The 22,703-nt window shown below is 50.1% G+C and overlaps 3 protein-coding genes across 5 annotated transcripts; 1 reads left to right on the plus strand and 2 right to left on the minus strand.

Moving 5' to 3' along the window:
- Positions 1-115: 115 nt before the first annotated feature.
- LOC147190181 (vesicle-fusing ATPase-like) lies at positions 116-12,830 on the minus strand. The gene is made up of 22 exons (XM_086138923.1): positions 12,713-12,830; positions 11,717-11,802; positions 11,467-11,563; positions 10,899-10,938; positions 10,205-10,371; positions 10,031-10,138; positions 9,880-9,955; positions 9,186-9,341; positions 7,518-7,717; positions 6,610-6,775; positions 6,423-6,497; positions 6,166-6,353; positions 5,479-5,574; positions 5,214-5,370; positions 5,012-5,145; positions 4,744-4,810; positions 4,568-4,647; positions 3,525-3,659; positions 3,330-3,443; positions 910-965; positions 498-557; positions 116-368 (listed from the first exon to the last, which is right to left on the minus strand). The coding sequence occupies exons 1-21, from the start codon at positions 12,722-12,724 to the stop codon at positions 533-535; spliced, it is 2,235 nt and encodes a 744-aa protein (XP_085995049.1). The 5' UTR covers positions 12,725-12,830; the 3' UTR covers positions 116-368; positions 498-532.
- Positions 12,831-13,038: 208 nt separating this feature from the next.
- psmd11b (proteasome 26S subunit, non-ATPase 11b) lies at positions 13,039-17,752 on the minus strand. 2 transcript variants are annotated; one of them, XM_086099243.1, is made up of 13 exons: positions 17,628-17,752; positions 16,361-16,462; positions 16,082-16,278; positions 15,919-15,976; positions 15,626-15,820; positions 15,319-15,463; positions 15,165-15,225; positions 15,014-15,076; positions 14,788-14,913; positions 14,573-14,608; positions 14,443-14,494; positions 14,015-14,157; positions 13,039-13,917 (listed from the first exon to the last, which is right to left on the minus strand). In XM_086099243.1, exons 1-12 carry the CDS (start codon positions 17,716-17,718, stop codon positions 14,015-14,017), a joined length of 1,269 nt encoding a protein of 422 aa, XP_085955369.1. In that variant the 5' UTR covers positions 17,719-17,752; the 3' UTR covers positions 13,039-13,917. The 2 variants fall into 2 exon arrangements, with proteins under 2 accessions (XP_085955369.1, XP_085955370.1); XM_086099244.1 differs by having other exon boundaries at positions 13,994-14,157.
- A 472-nt stretch (positions 17,753-18,224) lies between these two features.
- Positions 18,225-22,556, plus strand: cdk5r1b (cyclin dependent kinase 5, regulatory subunit 1b (p35)). 2 transcript variants are annotated; one of them, XM_086099224.1, is made up of 3 exons: positions 18,229-18,684; positions 19,844-20,827; positions 20,942-22,556. In XM_086099224.1, the coding sequence occupies exons 2-3, from the start codon at positions 19,932-19,934 to the stop codon at positions 20,955-20,957; spliced, it is 912 nt and encodes a 303-aa protein (XP_085955350.1). In that variant the 5' UTR covers positions 18,229-18,684; positions 19,844-19,931; the 3' UTR covers positions 20,958-22,556. The 2 variants fall into 2 exon arrangements, with proteins under 2 accessions (XP_085955351.1, XP_085955350.1); XM_086099225.1 differs by lacking the exon at positions 20,942-22,556 and having other exon boundaries at positions 18,225-18,684; positions 19,844-20,831.
- Positions 22,557-22,703: the final 147 nt, after the last annotated feature.

Consider the following 22,703-nt stretch of genomic DNA (forward strand, 5'->3'; position numbering starts at 1 on the left):
CCATGTCTTGGCTATTTTGCTTCAGCAATGCATCACACTACCTCTTATGCTGTACTAAAAAAGCAGAAGTATAGATCATTTTGTGGATTAAAAAAAAGCAGCAGCACTGATTCACTCCTTTTTAGTCAGACAATTAATTTATTCATAAAATAAAAAGGTGAGTAACCAGCATAAGACAGTGAGGTGTGCGGAATGATCAGGAGTACGAGTGTTTGGGTTTGTTAGTTTTTTTTTTTCAATTAAAAAAAAAAAGGACCTCGCTGATCATCGCTGATGACAATATACACAGATCCAGTCGACGTCCCTCATTCGCAAGGTTTTTGTGGCGTGCGAGGGACATGTCACGACAGGAGGACGTTCGTCTTTATCTAGAGGCAAAACACGCCGACTGATTAACTCCGAGACGCGCTCGTCGTGTCAACAACGGCAAGACTACAAACCACTCGCTGAAAAATTGTCAAGGCTTGAGTTTGGCGCGAGGTTTGGTGGCTTCTCACCTGTTGCGGGGCCCCTTTTGGTGGCAGCGGCCCTTCTACATTGGCACAACCGAACCCAGACTGGAGGGATGGCGGGGGGGGGGGGGGGGGGGGGGGCAAACGGCGATAACACGATGGTCATACGGGGCACGGCGTTCAAAATGATTACAAGGTTTGATTCGGGTTTGAATTCCGGGGCCCAAAATCACAAAGCCAGTTGAGTACAGTCGCCGTAAAAATAATTCAATCCCAAAGAAATGAAAGCTTACCCTGAATATTTGCAAACAAAATAGCCGCGTCTGTGTAGCGTGTTTCTGAAAATGTGTCTGAGAGCAAGGCATTCTCTGCACTTCCGCCCCAACGTTACATCACAGCGGAGCGACTCCACATAATTTAGCACAGATGGGCCGTTTCATTCATTTTAAGCACTTACGCTCCCTCGTCTCGCAGCAGACTCAAGAACTTGCTAACTCGGTAGTGGTCTTCCATCTACAAAACACACAAGAGAAGAAAGAGGAAGTGAACAGTTTACCTTCACCGCTGATCCTCAAACAACAAGGAGTCGTTCGCCCATCCAAAAAAAAAAAAAAAAAAACACGCGGCAGGGAGCACCTGTCGCCGAGCCGACGCGCAGGTTGGGGACGGGATGGGAGGGGGTGCAAAACATGGCCGCCACGACGCACACCACAGCAATTGCGCAACATGCAGGCCGGACACGTCGTCAACGGCCCACAGGCAAGAGACGTGCGGCATCCGGGTGCCTTTTTACAGCATGCTTTCGCAACAGTTTTTGGGGGGGCTCCAAGGGGGATAGCTCGCAATCACATCAGACCTTAGCATTCGAGAACTAGCGTGGGTAGGAAAATCCTCGAAGTAAAACCAAATTCAAATATTCCATAAAGGAATGTTAAAAAAAACAATAAAATAAAATAAAAGCACACAACTCGGGCCATGTGACAAACCTCTGGGAGGGGGCGGAGTCCCAATGAATGAAACGCATATGTTGCAATGAACCGGCCGTCCCCTTCGCCACCCCCGAAGACGCCGCGGGACGCTCGGGGACTTTTGCGGGAAGCGTCCCCGTGAGTCAGAACACGTGACCGCCACTTGGACAGTCGCCCGTTGTCACGTATGAGGCGCACTGGAAGTGGAAGTGGCGACCAGGAAGCGTGCGCAACAAATCATCGGGCGAAGCCGCGCGCATTTTTCATTGGACTCAACACACGGCGGTTAGCGAGCGGCGGCGAGGACGCTCTGGCGACCAGATGTGGAGGACCGACGCCCGGAGATCACGCCAGCTCCGAGGCGAGCGCTTCGAGCGCACAGGGTGGGACGCAGATGTGCTTGGCGTGCAACCTGCTGCCGCTGACTCCATCTTTTTTTTTTTTTATTGACGATAATTGAATTCTATCGTACGGTCGAGAGCCGCACGTCGAGGTGCAGTAAATATAAAATCTCGACACACCCCTTCAGTTTTGCGATGATGAAAAATGAGGCCGTCATTAAATAGGTGGCAAAGTCCCACTGATAAAGTTCAGATGTTCACCCGAGCAGGCTTTTCTTCTATTTTGCATTGGCATACCTAATAAAGTGGCTGGTGAGTGTACATGCTGCAGCCGATGAATTAATTTTGTATGCCCTTAGTCCATCCATCCATCTTCTCCGGGGCCGGGTCGCGGGGGCAACAGCTTTAGCAGGGAAGCCCAGACTTCCCTCTCCCTAGCTACTTCTTCCAACTCTCCCCGGGGGATCCCGAGGCGTTCCCAGGCCAGCTGGGTGACATAGTCACTCCAGCGTGTCCTGGGTCTTCCTCGGGGTCTCCTCCCGGTGGGACATGCCCGGAACACCTCACCAGGGAGGCGTTCAGGAGGCATCCGAATCAGATGCCCAAGCCACCTCATCTGGCTCCTCTCGATGTGGAGGAGAAGCGGCTCGACTCTGAGCCCCTCCCGGATGACCGAGCTTCTCACCTTATCTCTAAGGGAGAGCCCGGACACCCTGCGGAGAAAACTCATTTCGGCCGCTTGTATCCGGGATCTCGTTCTTTCGGTCACGACCCATAGCTCGTGACCATAGATGAGGGTTGGAACGTAGATCGACCGGTAAATTGAGAGCTTCGCCCTTTGGCTCAGCTCCTTCTTCACCACGACAGACCGATACAACGTCCGCATCACAGCAGACGCTGCACCGATCCGCCTGTCGATCTCTCGCTCCCTCCTGCCCTCACTCGTGAACAAGACCCCAAGATACTTAAACTCCTCCACTTGGGGCAAGATCTCTCCCCCGACCCGGAGGGGGCACTCCACCCTTTTCCGACTGAGGACCATGGTTTCAGATTTGGAGGTGCTGATTTTCATCCCAACCGCTTCACACTCGGCTGCGAAACGCTCCAGTGAGAGTTGGAGAGCCCCGTTTGAAGGAGCCAACAGCAGCACATCATCTGCAAAAAGCAGGGATGCAATACTGAGGCCACCAAAACGGACGCCCTCAACGCTTCGGCTGCGCCTAGAAATTCTCTCCATAAAGATTATGAACAGAATCGGCGACAAAGGGCAGCCTTGGCGGAGTCCTACCCTCACTGGAAACGATTCCGACTTACTGCCGGCAATGCGAACCAAACTCCGACATCGGTGGTATAGTGACCGAATAGCCCGTATCAGGGGGTTCGGTACCCCATACCCACGAAGCACCCCCCACAGAACTCCCCGAGGGACACGGTCAAACGCCTTCTCCAAGTCCACAAAACACATGTAGACTGGTTGGGCGAATTCCCACATACCCTCGAGGACCCTTAGTGGCTGCAAAAAAATATATACAGTATATATATACTCTTTTGTTCTCACTTTCTCGTACCTGTATCGCCATCTCAATGAGCATGATTAACTTCTTGATGCCGATCCAGAGGCCCTGGCCCTTGACAGCGTTGGCGATGGCCACCCGTTCCTTCTCCTGGAAGCTTCCCAGCAGCTTGAAAGGGGACATCGTGCGGCAAATTGACTTTTCAGTGTGTTGGAGACAACTCCGTGTGTGTGTGTGTGTGTGTGTTACCTCCAGGGCCTCAACCAGCTGCTTGCCGCTGGAGATGTTGGGAATGTGGATGGTGGTGCTGAAAGCGTTGAGCATCTCCATTTCTTGGAGGACGTCTTTGCGACTGCTGGTGCCGATGATCAGCAGCTTGCGACCCTGGAAGACAGGTGAACGTTTTTTTTTCTTTCAAATAAACGGAGCAGTATTCCAGTACGTACTGCAAGCGCACCTGAAAAGAAACAGATGACTTCTATACGTGCCTTTGTGCTTAATTATGTTTTTATAGAATAAAAAAAATGTGTGGATGATTTTTGCGCGGCTTGAACGGTGAAAGGCATTTCAATTCATTTCGGTGGGCAAAATTGCTCCGAATGAACTCGCACGCGATACGTGAGGTGCAGGCGTCGCAGAGCGAAAAGCTGCCGAAGACGGCGTGATGGACGCGTGAAGCGGAGCAAGAGAGAAGACGGACGGACGGGCGAGCGAGGCCGAAGGACGCGAGGACGACAGACAAACATGAGCCGAGAAGAAAGAAAATAATTGTAACGGCGCTAAGCCGGCGAGCTGGAGGAGGACCAGGGGAAGGAGCGGCAGGAGAGTGGCGAGCAGACGGGGGTAGGGGGGGGGGGGATTATGGCTGCACCCCCGTGGCGTGGGGGGTTGCGACGCTGCATGCAGATGAGGTGCCACACAGGCGGCGGCGCTGCCAGGTCCCGGTTCTCTCACAGAGCCCATTCTCCTCGGCGTCGCCCCGGCCTCCCCCCCCCGGCCCCCGGCGCCCCGCTGGGCCCGCCGCTTCTCATGCACATGCGGCTATACAGCGCGCCATCCGCTCATTCACCAACCCGGCAAGCAGCCGCCGGCGCAGCCGGAGCGAGGGACGGCTCTCGGCCTGCGCCATTCACTCCCAGCACAACAAACACTAACAAGCGTCCCCTCGCCAAACTGTGGCTCTCATGCCACTCGCGGCCAAGCCAGCACCCCCGCCCCCCTTAACCCGCTGGCGCACGCGTGATCTGCTGCCCTCTCTCTGTTGCCGACGGACCGGCACCCCGAAGCCTTACCTTGGGGGGAGGCTTCTTGAGGAGGACCAGCAGAGCTTGCAGCACCAGGTTGGAGAAGCGAGGGCCGATGGGCACGTAGTCTGCGATTGGGAGGAGAGCCACGGCGTGAAAAAAAGTCCAATGAAAATAACAGCGGCAAGATGGTGCAAAAGGGGCTCGGTGGCCCGTCCGCGTACCCAACAAGCGCTCGATGTCATCCACCACGATGCAGCTGAGCTGAGACTTGTAGGCGTCCTCGAATATCTGACAGGGGCAGAGAACTCTGAATCAACAAGCGGCAGCGGCACCTACGAGGGTTTCAGTCTTTGGCCTCCCATAAATTCAAGTGATGATCAGATGCGCCGCAGGAAATGAGGTTAAGACATCGAATCATCCATCTGGGTTGCCGTTTTACCTTTTGTGAGTTTGGGATTCCGTTTTCGGGATTAAAGAAAAACGGATGACCTTTTTGATAGCCTGGCATTTGGCGATCTCCGAATGGCCAATCATCTTGTCAGGGGAGCAGATCTTGATGAAAGGGAATTGCGAGTCTTCGGCGATCTTGGCCGCCAACGCCGTCTTCCCGCTGTTGGGCGGACCTGCGTCGTCAAATCGCGCGTCAGGCGGCCGTCGCGGGCCGAGGCCGAGCGTGCGCGTCGGCGCGTACCCTCCAGCAGCACCGACACCAGCGGCGTGTGTTCGCTGTTCTTGGTCTGCTGCACCAGCAGCTCCCCGTCCTCCAGCGCCGCCGACACCGGATCGCCCCAGCGGATGATGCCGTTCATGATGTAGCTGGCGTAGTCCTCTTGGTTGGTGCCGAACGCCTGCGGAGGACCGCCGCACATGAGGGACGACCGGAGCCGGCGCAAGCACTCGCACTCCGGAACCGTAACCGGCCTGCGCCTTCGTTTAGGAATCCATTTGAGACTTACGGGTTTGATGTCGTTGTTCAGCGAGGCCATGAAGTCCAGCCTGCTGACCTGCAGCTTCTCCGCCGTATCAATGTTGACCTCCACCGTGTTGCTGGCCTAACACGCACGCACGCACGCGCATGAGCAAGATGTGCACATTTCCATCACACCACTACACAGAGCACAAAGGTCAGACGGAGAAGACCCCGACGAAGAATACGAGCTAACGCGGGGGCACCAGACGTCTCGTCCGTTGTACGTCAACGCCTGCTCATATCTGCTGCGCTCAGCGTGTGTGTGTGTGTGCGCGCGCGAGCACTCAAATGTTTTGTCAGCTGTGTAGACTTGAACTTCAAAATGATTTAGTGCCAATTTCTCATGCTAACACACACGCACAGAAGACGATACTTCATACCTTCGACCTGTCAAAGCTAGAGATAAATATCTCCTTTATTGCAGCTTTGAAACCATTTTAACTCCCCCCCCAACCCCAATCTAAAATGATTCTCACGCCATGTTTCTGTGAATTTCATGGAGAGGGATCAATGAAGTCAGATTTGGTTTAGAAAGGAAAACAAACAAAAAAAAAAAGATGGCCGCAATGACCTAAGAAAAATATCGATAACGTCCTCACCATCAACTTGACTGAAACATGTTTGCCGTTCGACTCCCAACGCACGCATGCCCAAAAGATGTTTGTTATCTGACCTTGATGTGCCTGTTCAAGGCGGTGGACTGCGCCGCCCTGACCAGGCCTTCCAGCTCGGCTCCGCTGTAGTTTTTGGTCTCGGCGGCGAGCTCCTTGACATCCACGTCGTCGGCCAGAAACTTGAAGTGCCGCATCTTGGCCGTGTGGATGTTGAGGATCTGAACGCGCCCCTTCTCATCCGGCAGGCCTGAAAACGGAAGGCGGGCGCCGTCACGGCCGCCGTGCCGAGGCCAGCCTCATCTCTCTCCGCTCTTACCGATCTCCATCTTGACTTCGAGCCTTCCGGGCCGCAGCAAGGCCTCGTCGATCAGGTCCGGCCGGTTGGTCATACCTGGGGAGGACGCGGGCTAGTCAGACGGAGCACACCATATATAATAATGCCATCTCGCCACCAAAATAGGGGTCGTGCGTTGCAGCAGGGCACTACTTTGTTCATGCGTTACCGATGAGCAGGATGTTGTTGAGCTGCTCCACGCCGTCTATCTTGGAAAGCAGCTGGTTGACCACCGTGTCGTGGACGCCCGTGCTCCCCGCCATGCTTCCTCGCTGTTTGCAGATGGCGTCGATCTCGTCCAGGATGATGATGTGCAGGCCGCTGTTGGCGCCGAGCTAGGGACAGTTGGCGGGGGAGGGACACATCCGACACAAAAGTTCAAATATGAATCTTCCACGCGCGTCTGCTTTGACGTCGTCGGCACAGGAGGAGATGCGCTTTGGAAAACACATCACTTCAAATTTGAGCTTCGTGACTGTCTTTTGAAAAGACACTCAGCGGTACTGTTTGTGAATGTCACGCTCCGATCATCCTTCATCATTACTGGAGAAAGGCAACAGGCTGGGGGGCGGGGGGTTCCCCTCCATCCACACAGCTGTCAGTGCAGCATTTAAAGCAGCTGTGTGTGTGTGTGTGTGTGTGTGTGTGTAAGAGGGCAAGTCAAAGAAGCGCCTCATTAGGTGGTGAAGACTGAGCTTGGACGCCAGCGTCGCGCTATCCAAACCCGCCGCCGCCGCCGGAGGAGGAGGAGCAGCCCTCCGCTTGCACACACACACACACACACACACACACACACACACACACACACACACACAGACACACACACACGACACGGTGAAGAGTCATCGTGATCTCGCGCCGCTCAAAGGGCAGATCTGTCCTCTCCTAGCAAAATGACTCCTCACGCGGTCACATCAATGTCGATGGGGCCGAGGTCAGAGCATACGTGCTAAAGTTGACGAACACACCCAAGGTGGCCAGCTGGTCCCTACGAGTCGGGACAACTCTCCAAAGCGGTTACCCGAAGCCTCGGACTACCGCGCGGTAGAACGTGGATGGGAGGAACGGAGCCCTCACCCTTTTCTGCTCGTCCTCGGCGTCGGCAAACAGCTTGCGCACGTTGGCCTCCGACTCGCCCACGTACTTGTTGAGGATCTCTGGGCCGTTGACGATCTTGGGCTCGCGGGCGTTGAGCATCTTGCCGATCTGCCGCGCCATCAGCGTCTTGCCGCAGCCCGGCGGGCCGTAGAGCAGGATGCCCTTCACGTGCTTGCAGCCTGCGCACACACAGGACCATCGGCCATTCCCGACCCTTATGAAGCCGAGGCGCATATTGCACAAGAGCGACATCTTATGAGCCAATATCAGACCAAAAAATAAATAAAAATTGTGACTGATTATGTGAAATTGGCTCGGTTCAGATCGCTCACAGCACGCTCATGAGTTCACGGTAGCGAAGAAAAAAAAGCTTCGCTGGTGTTTAATCTGGCAAAGGCGCTGAGCGCCCGAGTCTCCGACTTTGGTCCCTGGCGGCGGCTCATCAGCGCGCCGTTGCGTGACGCGCAGCTCGGAAGACAGTGTGGCTTTCACAGGCGGCCGTTTGCACCTGCGCTGCGACATTTGGGCTAATTGAGAGGCTCGCTGATAAGCATCAGCGCTGCCATTTGCGACCGCCGAAGGAGGAGCGGCCAGGTGGGAAGTCGTCTTCGGCGGCGCAGCCCGGCTGACCTCGGCGGGAGTCAAACTCCCTCGCAAAGCAAAGCCTCGCACCCAAAACGCGTGTGCTTCAGACCCCGCCCCCCACGCTCTGAATTCCCCCTTGCTGTCAGCGCCTTTGCCTCTCACGCAGGCCAATTAGATCTGGCGCTATCTGGCTTTGAGATCTCGGCACAGCGGCCAGCTGGACGCAACCAAAGGCCGACTCCCGCGCACCAGCGCTCGGCTAAAGGTCGACATCGCCAGCTTGAGTGTGTCTGTGTGTACACTGAGGGGATTCGGCACCAGACCCACCGTGCACAGAGAAAAAAAAAATCATGAATCGTAGACACCCAGCACAAAATGTTTAAAATTGCCCACATTCATAGTTTCGACACCCAATAAAGTGGAACCTGCATTTAGTTGTTCTGCTGGTGAAATAAATTAGATCACCAAACACCGTAACATACTGTAGGAAAAAAGCAAAAAAAAAAAGACTACTTTGCCACTCGCCTTTTTTTTTTCTCCACATTGCCGACTTAGTGATGCACATACACGCTCGTTTTTCAATGCAGTCATTTTAGGAGTGTTCCACAGGAACATGTGCAAAATTGTCGATTTGGCGAAGGCCGAATGGCGAATCAGTAAGAGTTCACTGGAGGGGAAAAAAAAAAAAAAAAAGTCTCTTTTGCACAGGTCCTCACAAGTCTGAGGATCAGGACTGATGTGTCGGGAAGAGAGGCGGTTGAGTCACAAAGATGTTGTGAATCATGTGGCAACCGTCAGACGCTAGCCTGCGTGCTACTCGCCAATTATGACAGATGACACATTCAAAGCTGCCTTTGCCCTTCATTTGGATTTAAGGATTACTACATGCCATGAAGGAGTTTGACATCTCATGATAATCCAGTGCTGACAGCAGTTACTCTACTTCAAATAAATTAAATAAATCATTTTGCTGAAGTCTGCCCTCACATGCACAGTTATTTTGGCCCTTCTGCCTGTCATGTGTATGCCTGAGCAACAGGTGGCGCTCAGAGAGGAACTCACCCATCTGTTCCACGATGTCCAGAGGGAAAACTCGCGAGGCGAAAGCTCGGCGGAAGATGTCGGAAAACTCCTTGTCGAGGCCGCCGATGCCCATTTTCTCAAAGTTCCAATCGGGGTTGATGATGGATTGGCGAGACTCTCGGGTCTTGGATTTCCCTGTGCGCCCAGTGGACAAACATGCACCTTTTGAAATGCATTATTAGCGAGTTGCCGGTTTTAGGACAAGCTCGGTCTTGACTTTCACTTGAAACACATGACTTTTGCGTTTGGACCATCTGCATTTTAAACAAAAGTGCGCCATTTGTTTTGGAAAAATAACTGCGCTTTGCCGCAGTATGTGTTGCGACTGGAATATTTTGTACAAGTTGATTGATGACTTGCTGAACTTAAGTCATGACTACTCCTCTTTGAAATTGAGTGGCGACTTCCTCGACTTGCTGAATTAAAAAACAGCCCACATGTGAGCACGGTGCCCTCTTGTGGCCATAGAGGGCACTGTCATTCCATCCCGGGCGATGACGGCTGTGCTCCGAATCGTTCATTTATTCCTTACACCCTCATCATTCCATTAAGGATTTTTCTACTTGAAAAGTAATTCATCATTCACATGACTATTTTTTTCTGAAACACTACTTGGACATCACCAGGCACATCATTGCTGTGGCATAAGTACAACATCAGAACCACGGCTCACCAATCAGCGTCATGGAGGAACTCTCCGCCTTCTCAAAGACCAGCTGACTGTTTGACAGCAACAAGCCAATAGTTATCTGGGGGAAAGACACAGAATGATGATTATGAATAACGTGACATCATTGCAAAGGCAGCAGAAAGAAAAAGAACACCTTTGCTTTTTTGACCGAGCTCTGGTCGCCCTTTAGGATGCTGGGGTCCATGCCTTCCATATCTTTCACCAGCACCTCAAATGCCTTATCGCCAAACTTAAACACCATCTGCAAAAATCACAGACACACAAAATGGCGTGGATATATTGTGGAAAAGGCATGAACATCTGGTACCTGCTGGCCTGTGGTGAAGGCCTGGTGGTTGAACTGCTGAATGAAGTCGTTGGCCATCACGTCCGAGTCGTACGGGTTGCTGTCGGCGTTCTTCTTGTGCAGAAAATCGATCTCCACTGTCATTGACCCGACGCACTGCTTGGACTTGTCAAACGTGTAGTTGGAGACTGTGTGACATATTTGAGCGGGATTATTGGGAGTTTGCGCCTCAGGATTGACGGGAAGGCCGCATGGCTCAAAAATTCAGCAGTACTACCATCAACCGGAAAAATTAGAGTGGCGGAATTGAAAGCAGTGCCGTATTAAAGTCATTTTTGTCAAAAGAGTACTCTGCGGTCAGAATTAGAAAAAAAAGTAGTCATTACAAGCAACAGGGAATTATTATTTTAAAAGGGACGTCTGTGTTAGACTGCCCTCTGGTGGCCACGGCGCACACACCAGAGGAAGTAGCACAGCGTCCATTTAACTTAAGGGGGATGTGTTATTCTTTACATTCTATTTATGTCACAGCTGCATGTTTTTACACAGTAAAATATTTTACAGTGGGTACTTAAATTCGTCACCTATTTTTCGCCCTGGACAACAGCTCGATCAAGGCTAATAATCCTCACTTTTGATTGACACTATAGCTCTTGTATTGGATCTCAAGTGTACCTAATGGAGTGGCCTGTGACAGCATCTTTTTTTTACTCACCTTCCACCTCTTGTCCGATGGATAGACCGGCCCATTTTCTCTATTTGGAGGGAAAAAACAGAACACGAGGTGGACTTTTATTGTTTCTAAGTCACAACACTGAGGGGTTGGCTAGCGGCTTTGAAAAGCAGATTGGAAGTCCAGCGGAGGAAGAATAGAAGGAAGAGAGGGTTAGCCAGTACCTTTGGGCTGGTGCGGAGGCAGCGGCCCGGGTTAAAGATGGACGAAGAGGAAGCCAAGTTAAAAGGAGGGAAAAAGCACTCTGTTACAAGCAAGAGTGGGTTCACACACAACCCTCGTTTAATTCTCCAGAAAGTGTAATATGACAATGAAGTTAGCAAGAACAAAAATGCTCCATCACATCCGTGGAAGGAAGCGAATCGAAGGTTTATAGCGGGGTACACGCAATCTCACGCGTGTCCCTTTTGAAAAACTGGTAAAAAAAAAAAAAGAATAATCTGCATCAGCATGTGTTTCAGCTTGCTTCAGACTGACAAGAGCCAAAAATGACAAATTGCGATCAAGCTTTGTCAAGGCACGAAGCAGGCTTCGGGGTCCCGAGCCGTACCTGTGGGAGATTGAAGGCGATGCTGCCCATGTTGATGCTCGGGTGCGTTTTCAAGGTGAACACATACTTGTGAGTTAGGTTGCGCACAGTCACATGTCTGAGAGGAAGAGCAAATTAACCATTAATCATCAATATTTTAGCATTCACACTATTTGTGACGCTTGTGTTTGGTCGTGCGTTGTAAAATGGGTGCCAGAGAAAGACGGCATTCGATAAAGAAACAGACATATGTCTCGATAGGAGAACTTACTGCTCAAACTGCGGCTCTTTCTCGTTGATGACGGCACAGTTGGTCATAGACAATTTGTCCGTCGGGCATCGCGCCGCCTGCATCAGCTGTTGAAAAAAGATGGACAGAATTTATCAATGAACGTCAGAAAAAAAATTTGACAAACTATATAGTTGCATCTTGACCAGACTTTCTGAGTTGCAAGAATGCAAGAACATAGGTAGGATGGATGGAACGAAGCAAGGGAGAAAGAATAGAGGAAAAAATGAAGTGAGCAAGTGAGGATGGAAGGGAAGAATGAATGAACGAAGGAAGGGAAGAAGTGATGACGTGCGAAGTGTACGCCAACTGAACCGGAAGTTAATCGTTGCTGGCATTTAACTTCACCAACTCAACTCGACAAACGTCTCACAATAACCCAGAAAGATGAAGAGTAGTTGAGACCAAACACAAAGAATGGTCGTATTGCGCTTAAAAGATGCAAATCCGAGACCCAAAGTACTTTGTTGACATAGGTCGCAGCTCTTGAAAAAGCCTGCTGACGTCAACAGCCACTGCTCAACTCTGCAAAGCGTTATGATAAGATAAGATGAGAAAACCTTTATTAGTCTCGCAATGGAGACATTCCCAATTCACAGCAGCAAAGTTATGAAAGGAAGAAGTAGAACAAAATATAAGAGCTGCTGGAAAGGCAGCCATTCTCGCGGCGCCATCTTGAAGTCAAAATTAAAAAAAATAACACAACATAAGACACAAACAAACAAACAAACAAACAAACAACTATTGTTTCTTGCGACTGTTCCGGGACAATTTTAACACATTTAAGTGTCAGCTAAATCGTACTAGCAGAGAAAAGGTCTGCACAAGATATCCCGCTTTCGGTGTTGCCAACTTTTGAATGACAAGTGCTTCTTGTTGCCACCAGTCTTTTCAGTCCTCCAAAAGAATACTTTAAACCTCCTCCGTATGTAAAGTAAGTGCATTTATTCGTAAAAGGTTCATTTGAGATATACTCACCCTGGTTGTCATGTTTGTGTTGATATCTTTTTTTACGCTGATTCAAGTGGCGTTTTTCTTCCGCTGACAGAGCAAGCGACTTCTCGTATACGTCTCGCGAGATGAGACGCCATCGTGTGACGACACGTGACTAACACGTAAACACGTCACAGCAGTAAGGAAGTATCGAAACAATCCTTAGTGGCGTATTTCTTATTTTCAATATTAATAATTAATAACATTGACGGTTTAATATTTTTTGACAAACAGTGCCAATCGTTTTTTTGGATGAGACAATACAGTTGCCAATGTATTTTCATGCCATTCCAAGAGACAGGACAAATGTCTTTAAAATACAAAATATTTATTTTGAAAATGTCTTTATAAGAGAAAAACAAACAAAAAAACATACAAATTGTTTGGTTACTAGCATATCACGCTTATGCTAGGAACTAACAATGGAGAAGAGCAGAGTCGGGGGATGCTGATAGACAAAAAGCTTTTTTTTTTGCCTGATGGGAATTTTGACGTTGCACCCCGACGAGAGGCAGACAAGCGCCAGGGAGAGTGGCACTCGCGGTGAAATTTCCTCTCGCCTCTTCTATTAACATACATGAGCATTCAGGGTTGGGGGGCAGGCATGTGGCAACCTTTAATTTTTTTAGTTTTTTCTTTTTACAAAAACACAAACCCAAACGCAAATATAGTGAGTTTAATAAACTTCTGAAATACAGTGGGGACTGGGGGCTGTCGGCATTGATATGAATGAGGGGGTACAACCAAATTTCCAACCTTCCCAAATGGTTAAGTGTGCTTCTGAAAGCCACAGAGAACATGAACAATCAAAAAGGGGGGTGGGGGAGTGTTGTTTCTGCTATTTTGGGAGCAGAGGTTGAAGGCTGAAGAGGTTGAACTGGTATGTACTGTTCTTCCTTTTAATCTTTTTACTGTGGTGGTACAATAAGATTCCCTGATGGCCTGCCTTGGCCGCTGTGTTTAAATGAGATCTCAAAATAATAGGGCCAGGAAAAAAACAAAAAAACACACACACACACAGAAATGTGATACTGTCCATTGAGGGGGAGAGCTGAGGTGTGTCTGATGGGTGGTAGGGGGATCCTGTTCACTGCACTTTTGTCGTTTTCTCCCTTGTCCCAGTCTTCAAATGTTACATAAGCTGCTGAAACACACGCACGCTTCCTCCAGGCCACGGCCGCAGGTCTGCTCTGAAGACGAAGATGGAAAATGACACTCAGCATCTGTATGATCATCATTATCGTTTGGTTACCGTCAAGTGTTTACTTTTCTGAACACGTCGGTCACCTATGTCAGCTTCTTGGCTTTGTTGTAAAGCGAGTCGACCACTTTGCTCATGTTCTGAATGGTTTCCAAAGCGGCTTCGTACGTTTTGTCCACCGGTGGCTCCTCGAAGATGATCAGCACTCCTTCCCCCTGGTCCAGGATTCCTGAGGGCCCCCACCAAAAAAAAAAAATCAAATAAAGTCTCATAGAAGTTAATTTGAATTTTTGAGTTGGAGGCTTGTGAATAAGAAATCTGACTTTGGGTGATGCCGTTTACAAAGTCAAATTTTAAAAATTACACAGGAAGCCGATGTTATATATATATATATATATACACACACACACACATTTATATATATTTTTTTAAATGCGCTATTGCGACAATTTTTGCACTGACCATTTGGCCATGACATCATTTCATCTCTACGTGCATGTTCAATAGTTTGTACCGTGAAACTTTTTATCCAGAATCATCTGCGATAGTTTGCGCTCTACAGCTTCCTAAAAAAAAAAAAGAAAAAACAGCTTCATCAATAATAATCAATCATGAATTTAAAAGTTTTACTTGAAATTACATACCTTTGAGAGTTTGATAATAGCTGATATGTGTTCTATCTGGAAAAACAGAAGGAAAGGACACCAAAAAAATAATGCTTTAAAATTCTGTGCTGAATCATCAATGAGAAAATCTATTCCTGCCTTGCACATCATTTGGTGTGGCCTTTGAAAGCTCGCCACAGTCTTTCCTTGCGACCAGCAACTAAACAAAACAAGCTTGGCAGCCGGTCGGTCACCTGCACTCTGGAGAAGGGCTCAATGACCCGGATGAGGTTCTGTTCCAGCAGGTTGTCGTACAACTTGGCCAGGTGTGTGTTGATAATGGGGTCGTCCCGCAGCTCCGCTCTGTACTCTGTGAGGGCCTGCGCGAAGGGGCGGGGGAGGGGTGGAGGTCACATGCTCGCTTGAAACGCACAAAACTTCACGTGGGACACGACCAAAAGAACCTAAGACTTCTGTTACCTTTTCAAAGTCTGCTAACGATCGGTTCTTGCTGGCCTGGGCCACGCATTTCAGTGCGTCTGTCTACAAGGAGAGTGATAATTGATGTTGGGGGGGGGGGGGCAACCAGACCAGATGAGCAGAGGCCAAAAAAAAAAAAGAATACCCTTACCTGACGTCCGGTGTACCGGAGGGCCAGTTTCCCGCTTACCAGAGCTTGTACCTCCTCTGGTCTGCAATGATTAAAAACAAACCCCAAAAAACCTGCAACATCAAATCTGGAAGCTGGACGACAACGAGGGCAATCTATTTGCGCGTATACATACAGGTTGAGGACAATCTTGCAGAGGAGCATGTATTTGAGGGCCGTGATGGCTCGCGGGCTGTCGATGGAGTCGTAGCCCTCGAAAGCCTCGAAGAAGTAGGAGTAAGCCGTCTTCCAGTCCTTCTCCTCGGCCGCGTGGATGATCCCTGCACGCGGAACACAAGCGCCTCGATGACGAGCGAAGATCAAACTCAAGGCCCACCGCGTCATTTTACGTGGCCCGCAAACGTCCTTGGTGTACACCGCCCTAACGCAAAAAAACGTGTCCCGACAATTGCAACGGTGCACAATGAGGGCTCGGTTCCCACCTGACTGCATGTCGAGCGCCGCCTGCAGCTTGGGAGGACAGTAGATGGCGTTGGCGGTGGTGCGCGCCGAGGTGAGCGCGGCGCGGGCCTTGGGCAGGTTACTGAGGGCGTGGTAGGTCTTGCTCTCCAGCAGCTGCACTTCCACCAGCAGGGCCTTGTCGTCCATCTTCTTCAGCTCCAGCAGCAGCTGCGACCCTGCGGCGGGCACCAGAAAATATCTCGCTTGCCTTTAAGTCGCCAGCCATGACGGCATTTGTCATGTGTGATGTCAGAGCTCCAAGATGAGCACCCACCGAGCGCCAAGGCCTCCTGATACCTCTTGGTGTCAAAATAGAGCGAGATCAGTCGAGCCTGTACGCAGGAGAAGGAAACGGACCAAAACAATGAATCGCATCAATACATTTTGAATCAATTCCTCGAGCTTAGGTCAGTCCATTTTTTTTTATGTGTCTTCACCTCGAGAGCTTGCCGCAAAAAGGTCCTTTTCTCGGCCTTGGCCCACTCGATGCATTCCAGGCACAGCTCCACCTCCTGGCCCGTGGCCGCCTCCATGTCCAGGAACAAGTCCAGCAGCGAGCGCACCAGCCGGGCCGCTTTGGCCTTGCTGATGGAGATCAGGAACGGCCGCACAAATTTCAGCAGACCGCCGAGTTCTGGGGGGGAGAGACGAGTATTAGAGACACAAGAGACTTTGCCTGAAAAAGAAAAACAATGACACTTTGTGGGAGTTTTCACCTGCCGCCTGTCCCGTCTTGGCCAGCAGCGTCCCCAGCTCCAGGATGCTCTGCTCTTTGACCCTGACTGCTTCTTCATCGTTCTCCTGGACGTCTCGCCTCACTGCCAACGCCAAACCATTACAAACACATCCTGGTCGTTCTGTCCAAATATGGCTGACCGCAGTTCGTCAACAGAAACAAAGGCGGATTTGGCTTGTTTACATTCCAACAGATGCGAGTGGATCAGTCTAACGCGTCGTTACCGTTTGACCAAGAGCGGAGGTTTTCGGCAATTAGTTTTGTGAGCTGGTGATGGCTGACTGTATTCTACTCTTAAGTGATTTTATGTTTCCGAGGCGTCTTCAGGTCAATGTGTAAGGGAAAAAAATGTGGCTATCATTTAGCAAAGCATTTCGCTTTCGTATCTTCAGTGCAAAGGCAAGTTGTAACAAGACGTTTGCTCGAAGCGCTTCATGAGCAGTGGTGGGGAGTAACAATCGTGTGTCACATTTTTCACGTTTATTTTCCAAAAGACTTGATCCTTCTGCTTCCTGGAAAACATAGAATATTCTTTTTTTCCTGCGGATGACAACCACCATGAAAAAAAATGCACAAATTGCTGATGATTTCAGTTAATTGTTCGTCTGTAATGTCCAAAAATCTGCAAAAGTATTGATCACTGTTTTCCAAAGTCAAACCAGATGTTTGCAAATGGGGAGCTGACAGCTGAAGTCCGCTACTGTGACAAGGCAATTTGAGGGCAACTTCGCCGGTGTTTACACATGACATACATTACACGGAACCTACGTTTAATTCGCTTTTTGAAAAACACCAAACTATCGGAACACACGTTGGCGAAACGCTGTCGTGTCATCGCGAAGAACGATCTATATCCACTAAAATATAAAATAAAATCACAACATAACATATCACAGCCTGAACAATCACTGTCACGATGACAACAGGCTAGCTGTTGAGCAACACCGATACTCGAATGGCACATATTTAAAAATCGACTCGCAGGTCGGTAACAGTGGGGGGAAAAATGTTAACGAAACAAAATACGAATTGCTTGAGGCGTCAGGCCTGTTAGCAGAGCGGCTAAGCGGCTAACGGCCGTCCACTACCGCCGGACGGGAGCTCCCATTCAACAGTGAGTCAGCACCGCGCAGCCGGCTCGCTGCTACCCAACGAGCGGCGGCCCACGAGCGACCAAGCGGCGAGAAAACACCCCCCACCGTACGGCAAAGGGCTCCCCAGCTTCGAAATATAAGCGTGACACGTACCTATCGAGTGCAGGATGTCGATGGAGGCGTCTCGGTCCGTGCTAATGAGAGACTGAGCTCTCTGAAACTCGACCACTGCTGCAGCCGCCATCTTCCTTATTCAAAGTGCAGCCTGAATGGCAAGTACGTACAGGATGTGACCTCATGGTAACCGGGAGCATGCCGGGAAATGAAGTTAAACGCCAAAATAGCCCTTTGTGCTATGACAATAACCAATATAAAGCGAACTATATTCAATAAATCACTTCATGTTAACACACTATACAAAATTACATTGAACCTATATTTGAACACAGAGTGTGGTGTAACGTATGAAGACATATGATATTAATATTTAATCTCATGCTATTTCAGGAATCATCATAACAATCCCATAGCAGCAATAGTTTATTTTGGTTCTTCTGAGGTTTTAGATTCTTACTGAAAATAAAAATGTATTCCTCTTTACCGTTTACGGTTTGACTACATTTTCCCGACAATCAATATTTGCTCTTTGCAGAGATAACACGTGTGTCAAACATCAAATGAGCACATTTCCTATTGATGTAGCCCTTGGGGAGGCGAGATTAGTGTCAATGTGCCTCAAATTGGGTCAAGCGCAAACGTCCTCCAATCACCGGACGCTTGGTGGGGCGTTCAGGTGCACGCGCTGCACTGTACACCGCGCCTGCGGGTTTCTTCGCCCGCACTCGTTCTACAAGCGGCTGCGCGGCGCGGACGCTGTACAGGAGGACCACCGCCTTTGCGCCATCACTGCACAACACAACACGGCACGATACACAGCACACGACAAAACGCGGCACTCCGCATCAGCCGGCTCGCAGCATCACGGCCGCGGGAGCAGCAGAAGGAGCGCATCCGCATCCCCAGCATCCTCGCTGCGCATCCGTTGCGTGTTTTCCCGTATTGGTAGATTTGTGATATTTTACCGTCGGAGATTATTGCTTCTCACGGCGGCTTTGAAACGGACCGAGATGCTCGTCAGTCGCCGTTCATGAGGGGCAAGAAGCTCGTCCTCATCGTCGTCGTCGCTGCACAGTCATTCCAAGACCTGCAGGTAAGCTATATTTTCATTCGATTCGTCTTTTTGCTCGGATGTTAAACTGAATTACATGTGAGGATGTAAAATAAGAATGTCCCTTTTCACGAGTATGGATTTTTTTTTTTTTTTGCAAAGGTGGCTATAAATAGACTCGTATCCACGACCGGGCTCATTTTCAGAACCACGGAGAGCACCCGCGAGCCGAAATTAGCATCAAAAATCCACCAAAATCAGCTGTACATTTGGTTCTGGCGGTATAAACTGCTGTTTTTCTCACGGATGACGGAACCGAAGTGATGCAGGATGATACACCGAAGGTTCGGCTTGGTTGACCTGCTGCTGCATTGAGGGCGATTAGAAACAGAGACATAATTACCTGCTCGTTTCTTGCAAACGATACCCCATATCTACTACATGGCGCTCGAGAGGCACCCGAGTGGACTCTGAGAACGCTGTTTACATTTCTGGCGTCCATTTTAGTGATGGTGGGTGCATGATTCAGTCATCGGCCATGGAACAGGAAATATGGATTTGTGTTTTTGAAAGATGAAAAACGTGTGAGTGTGTGTTTGATGGTTATAGTTTTTACACCGTGTGGCACAGGCAAGAGCAACACGTATGAAATATTGTTGATCATTGGGTCCGATTATCTTCATTAAATCCATCATCTGTTGTGAGCGTGCGTGTGTGTGTGTGTGTGTGTCACTCCAGCGCTGCAGCAGAGTCCAGTCAATGCTGCTAGTTAGCCTCAGGGACAAGCAGCTGAATAAGAATCAAAGGAAAAATAATACGCATAAAGCCAATTCGTAAATCACTTTTCGCCAAGTCACAATTTTCTTTGATGAAACGCAAACTATTTGGTGAAAAAAAGCACCGAAGCGCACCTAGAGGTGTATTTTTTTTTTCCTGCTAGCCGCCCCGCTGTTAGGAACATTATGAAAGATTCCAGTAGGGCTCCTTTGTGGGGTCCGGGCGGCGCAAAGTTGGGTGGGTAAACATCTCAAGATGATGCAGAGAAAGGTTCAGGAGGCGAGTGTCAGTGGCGGAGGCTCAGGGCGGTTTACGGCGAACCGAGCTAAGTTTCGGCTGGGTTGCTCGGGGAATTTGTAACTTGGGAAAGATTTTAAAATTCTTCAATGTAATGTTGTACAAATGGCTCACTGGCTATTGGCAGAGGGAAAGCTGAGCGACGCAGACGAGGCCTTGGCAATCTCTTCCCACCCCCCCGGATCTTCCGTCGCGCCCTCGCCGCCGCCGTCGCCATGGGAACCGTGCTATCCCTGTCGCCCAGCTACCGCAAGGCGGCCCTGTTTGAGGACGGGCCGGCCACGGTGGGCCACTACACGGCGGTGCAAAACAGCAAGAACGCCAAAGACAAGGGCCTGAAGCGCCACTCGCTCATCAACGTGCTGCCGTGGAAGCGCATCGTGGCCGTGTCGGCCAAGAAGAAGGGCTCCAAGAAGGTGCAGCCCAACGCCACCTACCAGAGCAACGTCAGCCACCTGAACAATGAGAACCTGAAGAAGTCGCAGTCGTGCGCCAACCTGTCGTCCTTCGCGCAGGACCAGAGCGCGGCGGGGGGCAACAAGGCCGCCGACGACAGCCCCTCGGTCAAGAAGGCCCCGGCGGCGGCCGCCGTGCCCGGGACCCCCAAGCGGGTGATCGTGCAGGCGTCCACCAGCGAGCTGCTGCGCTGCCTGGGCGACTTCCTGTGCCGGCGCTGTTACCGCCTCAAGCACCTGTCGCCCACCGAGCCGGTGCTGTGGCTGCGCAGCGTGGACCGCTCGCTCCTGCTCCAGGGCTGGCAGGATCAGGGCTTCATCACGCCCGCCAACGTAGTCTTCGTCTACATGCTTTGCCGCGACGTGGTCTCCTCGGAGGTGGGCGGCGAGCACGAGCTGCAGGCCGTGCTGCTCACCTGCCTCTACCTGTCCTACTCCTACATGGGCAACGAGATCTCCTACCCGCTCAAGCCCTTCCTGGTGGAGAGCTCCAAGGAGGCCTTCTGGGACCGCTGCCTGTCCATCATCGACCTGATGAGCGCCAAGATGCTGCAGATCAATTCGGACCCGCACTACTTCACGCAGGTCTTTGCCGACCTCAAGAACGAGAGCCAGAAAGAGGAAGAGCGCGGCCGCCTGCTCGTCGGCCTGGACCGGTGAGAAGGGGGGGGGGGAGACTTCAATCTACCCGATAAACTTTGTTGAAAAAAATTCAGTTTGAGCGCCAAAGCAAGTGTGTGACGTTTGCCCCCCTGTCGTGTGCCCCGCAGGAGGGCCATCGCCTGACTGGCGTTCGTCGTCGTGCCGCAACAATGAAATTCCTCCACCCCTCTTGGCATCCTCTCCAACACGTCAACGCGGACTCACATGGACTTTTGATGAGTCTGGGACGGATCGTCAGCTACGCCGTTGAGGTTTGGGACTTTTTTGGGGGGGCGTTCTCTCGGACTAGACAAAGCGAGCGGGGAAACGCTGGGACGCAACATTGCATCGTCGAGACTTTTTCTCATTTTTTTCTCCTCCATCTAATACGACAAGTTAGTGGATGTTTTCACAGCTGTGTGGAGTGTATTTATTGCTTTTTATTTATGGCACTTCTGGAACAAGCTCATTTTCTTTTGTAATAATTCATGATGATGATGATTAGAATTTCATGGTTTTGCACGCGTGCCAGCGACTCGAGCGCAACGAACCTTTCTCCTCTTCTTTTTTGGGGACTTGATGCTCTGCATTCGTGTTGATTTTAGCTCTGCCTGCTCACATTTTTGCGACTTAGCGTGCTCGTCGTCTCGCGTGAACAGTGCCATAGCCTCACTCCCGCTCTCCTTCCCCACTGATCTCGACTCACTCGAATGACTTTTAGGAGCTCCGTGAACATTCGAGCTTCTGCATTTTTTTCTCATCTTTGGCGTGAATGAAGATTGCCTCTGGTTGAGTGTCAGGGATTTATCGCGGATGACTCGCGGGAACAATCTGACCAGCGCCACCACAACAATGCTGATGAAACAAGCGGCGACAGGAATAAGTCAAATGTACACCACGTTCTGCGCCTCTTTTCTCCCGTATTTTACTTCTGGCAAAAAAAAACAAATTCTCCCATATTGTACCCGTCCTCTGAGTTTTTATCTTCTAAATCTTTCCCGTTTGACTTTTTGGAGGTGATTTCCCACGTCAAGTTTCCACCAAGCAGTTTGGAAGTGCAAATCGTTGAAAGTGAAATGAACAAAAAGAATTGGCTCCCACGTCCCACTTCTTTGGGACCCTTTGGTTGGATACCGAGCTGTGTGATATGGTACCCCATGGGGGCGGGTAGATGGGCATCTTAAAGGTGATGTTTGTTGGAAACTCAACGAAAATGTAAAGAATCGCAAAGTTAAGCTGTGCTGCTCGGTGGAAACGTGCCTCAAGAGTCAATCATGGACAAACAAAAAGCATCTTTTCCCTCCACTTGCATTATCGAGTCAGTTGACAAGCTTAAAAAAAAACAAACAAAAAAAAAGTGTGTGTGTGTGTGTGTGTGTGTGTGTGTGTGGGGCGGGGGACGACAAAACTGCAGATTTTTGAGTCTATTGTTGCGTACATTGTAAATAGATCGCGGTGGCGCGGACAAGGCCGTGTGTGAGTATGTGTGCGAATGTCTTTGTACAGACGATTGCGTGGAAACAAAGCTGGCGCAGGGTTGCGGGGAGGGAGGGGCTTCAGGGCTCTTGATTGTTATTGATATGACACATTTTTCCAAAAAAAAAAAAAAAAAAAAAAAGGAAATCGAAAAAAAACAAACCTGTTGCTGTTCCTGATTTCATTTCCCGGTTCGGCTTATTTTCATTTATTTTTGTACTGTGATGAACATAAAATCCAAATAAACTGCACCGATCGTTCCACTCATGTGTGGGGTTGTGTTTCGCGTCAAAGTGCTCGCTGTGCAATTAGTTTGGGGGAGGGGGAAAAATATACATATATATCCCTGCTGGTAGGCAAAAGAACACCAGGGCGAGTTACTGAGTCAGCGGCCCGAAGCGCTAACCAGTCCTC

The sequence above is a fragment of the Hippocampus guttulatus genome, chromosome 19, assembly GCF_054856545.1.
Source record: "Hippocampus guttulatus isolate MCC_2025c chromosome 19, RoL_Hgut_1.0, whole genome shotgun sequence".
NCBI classification, from domain to species: Eukaryota; Metazoa; Chordata; class Actinopteri; order Syngnathiformes; family Syngnathidae; genus Hippocampus; species Hippocampus guttulatus.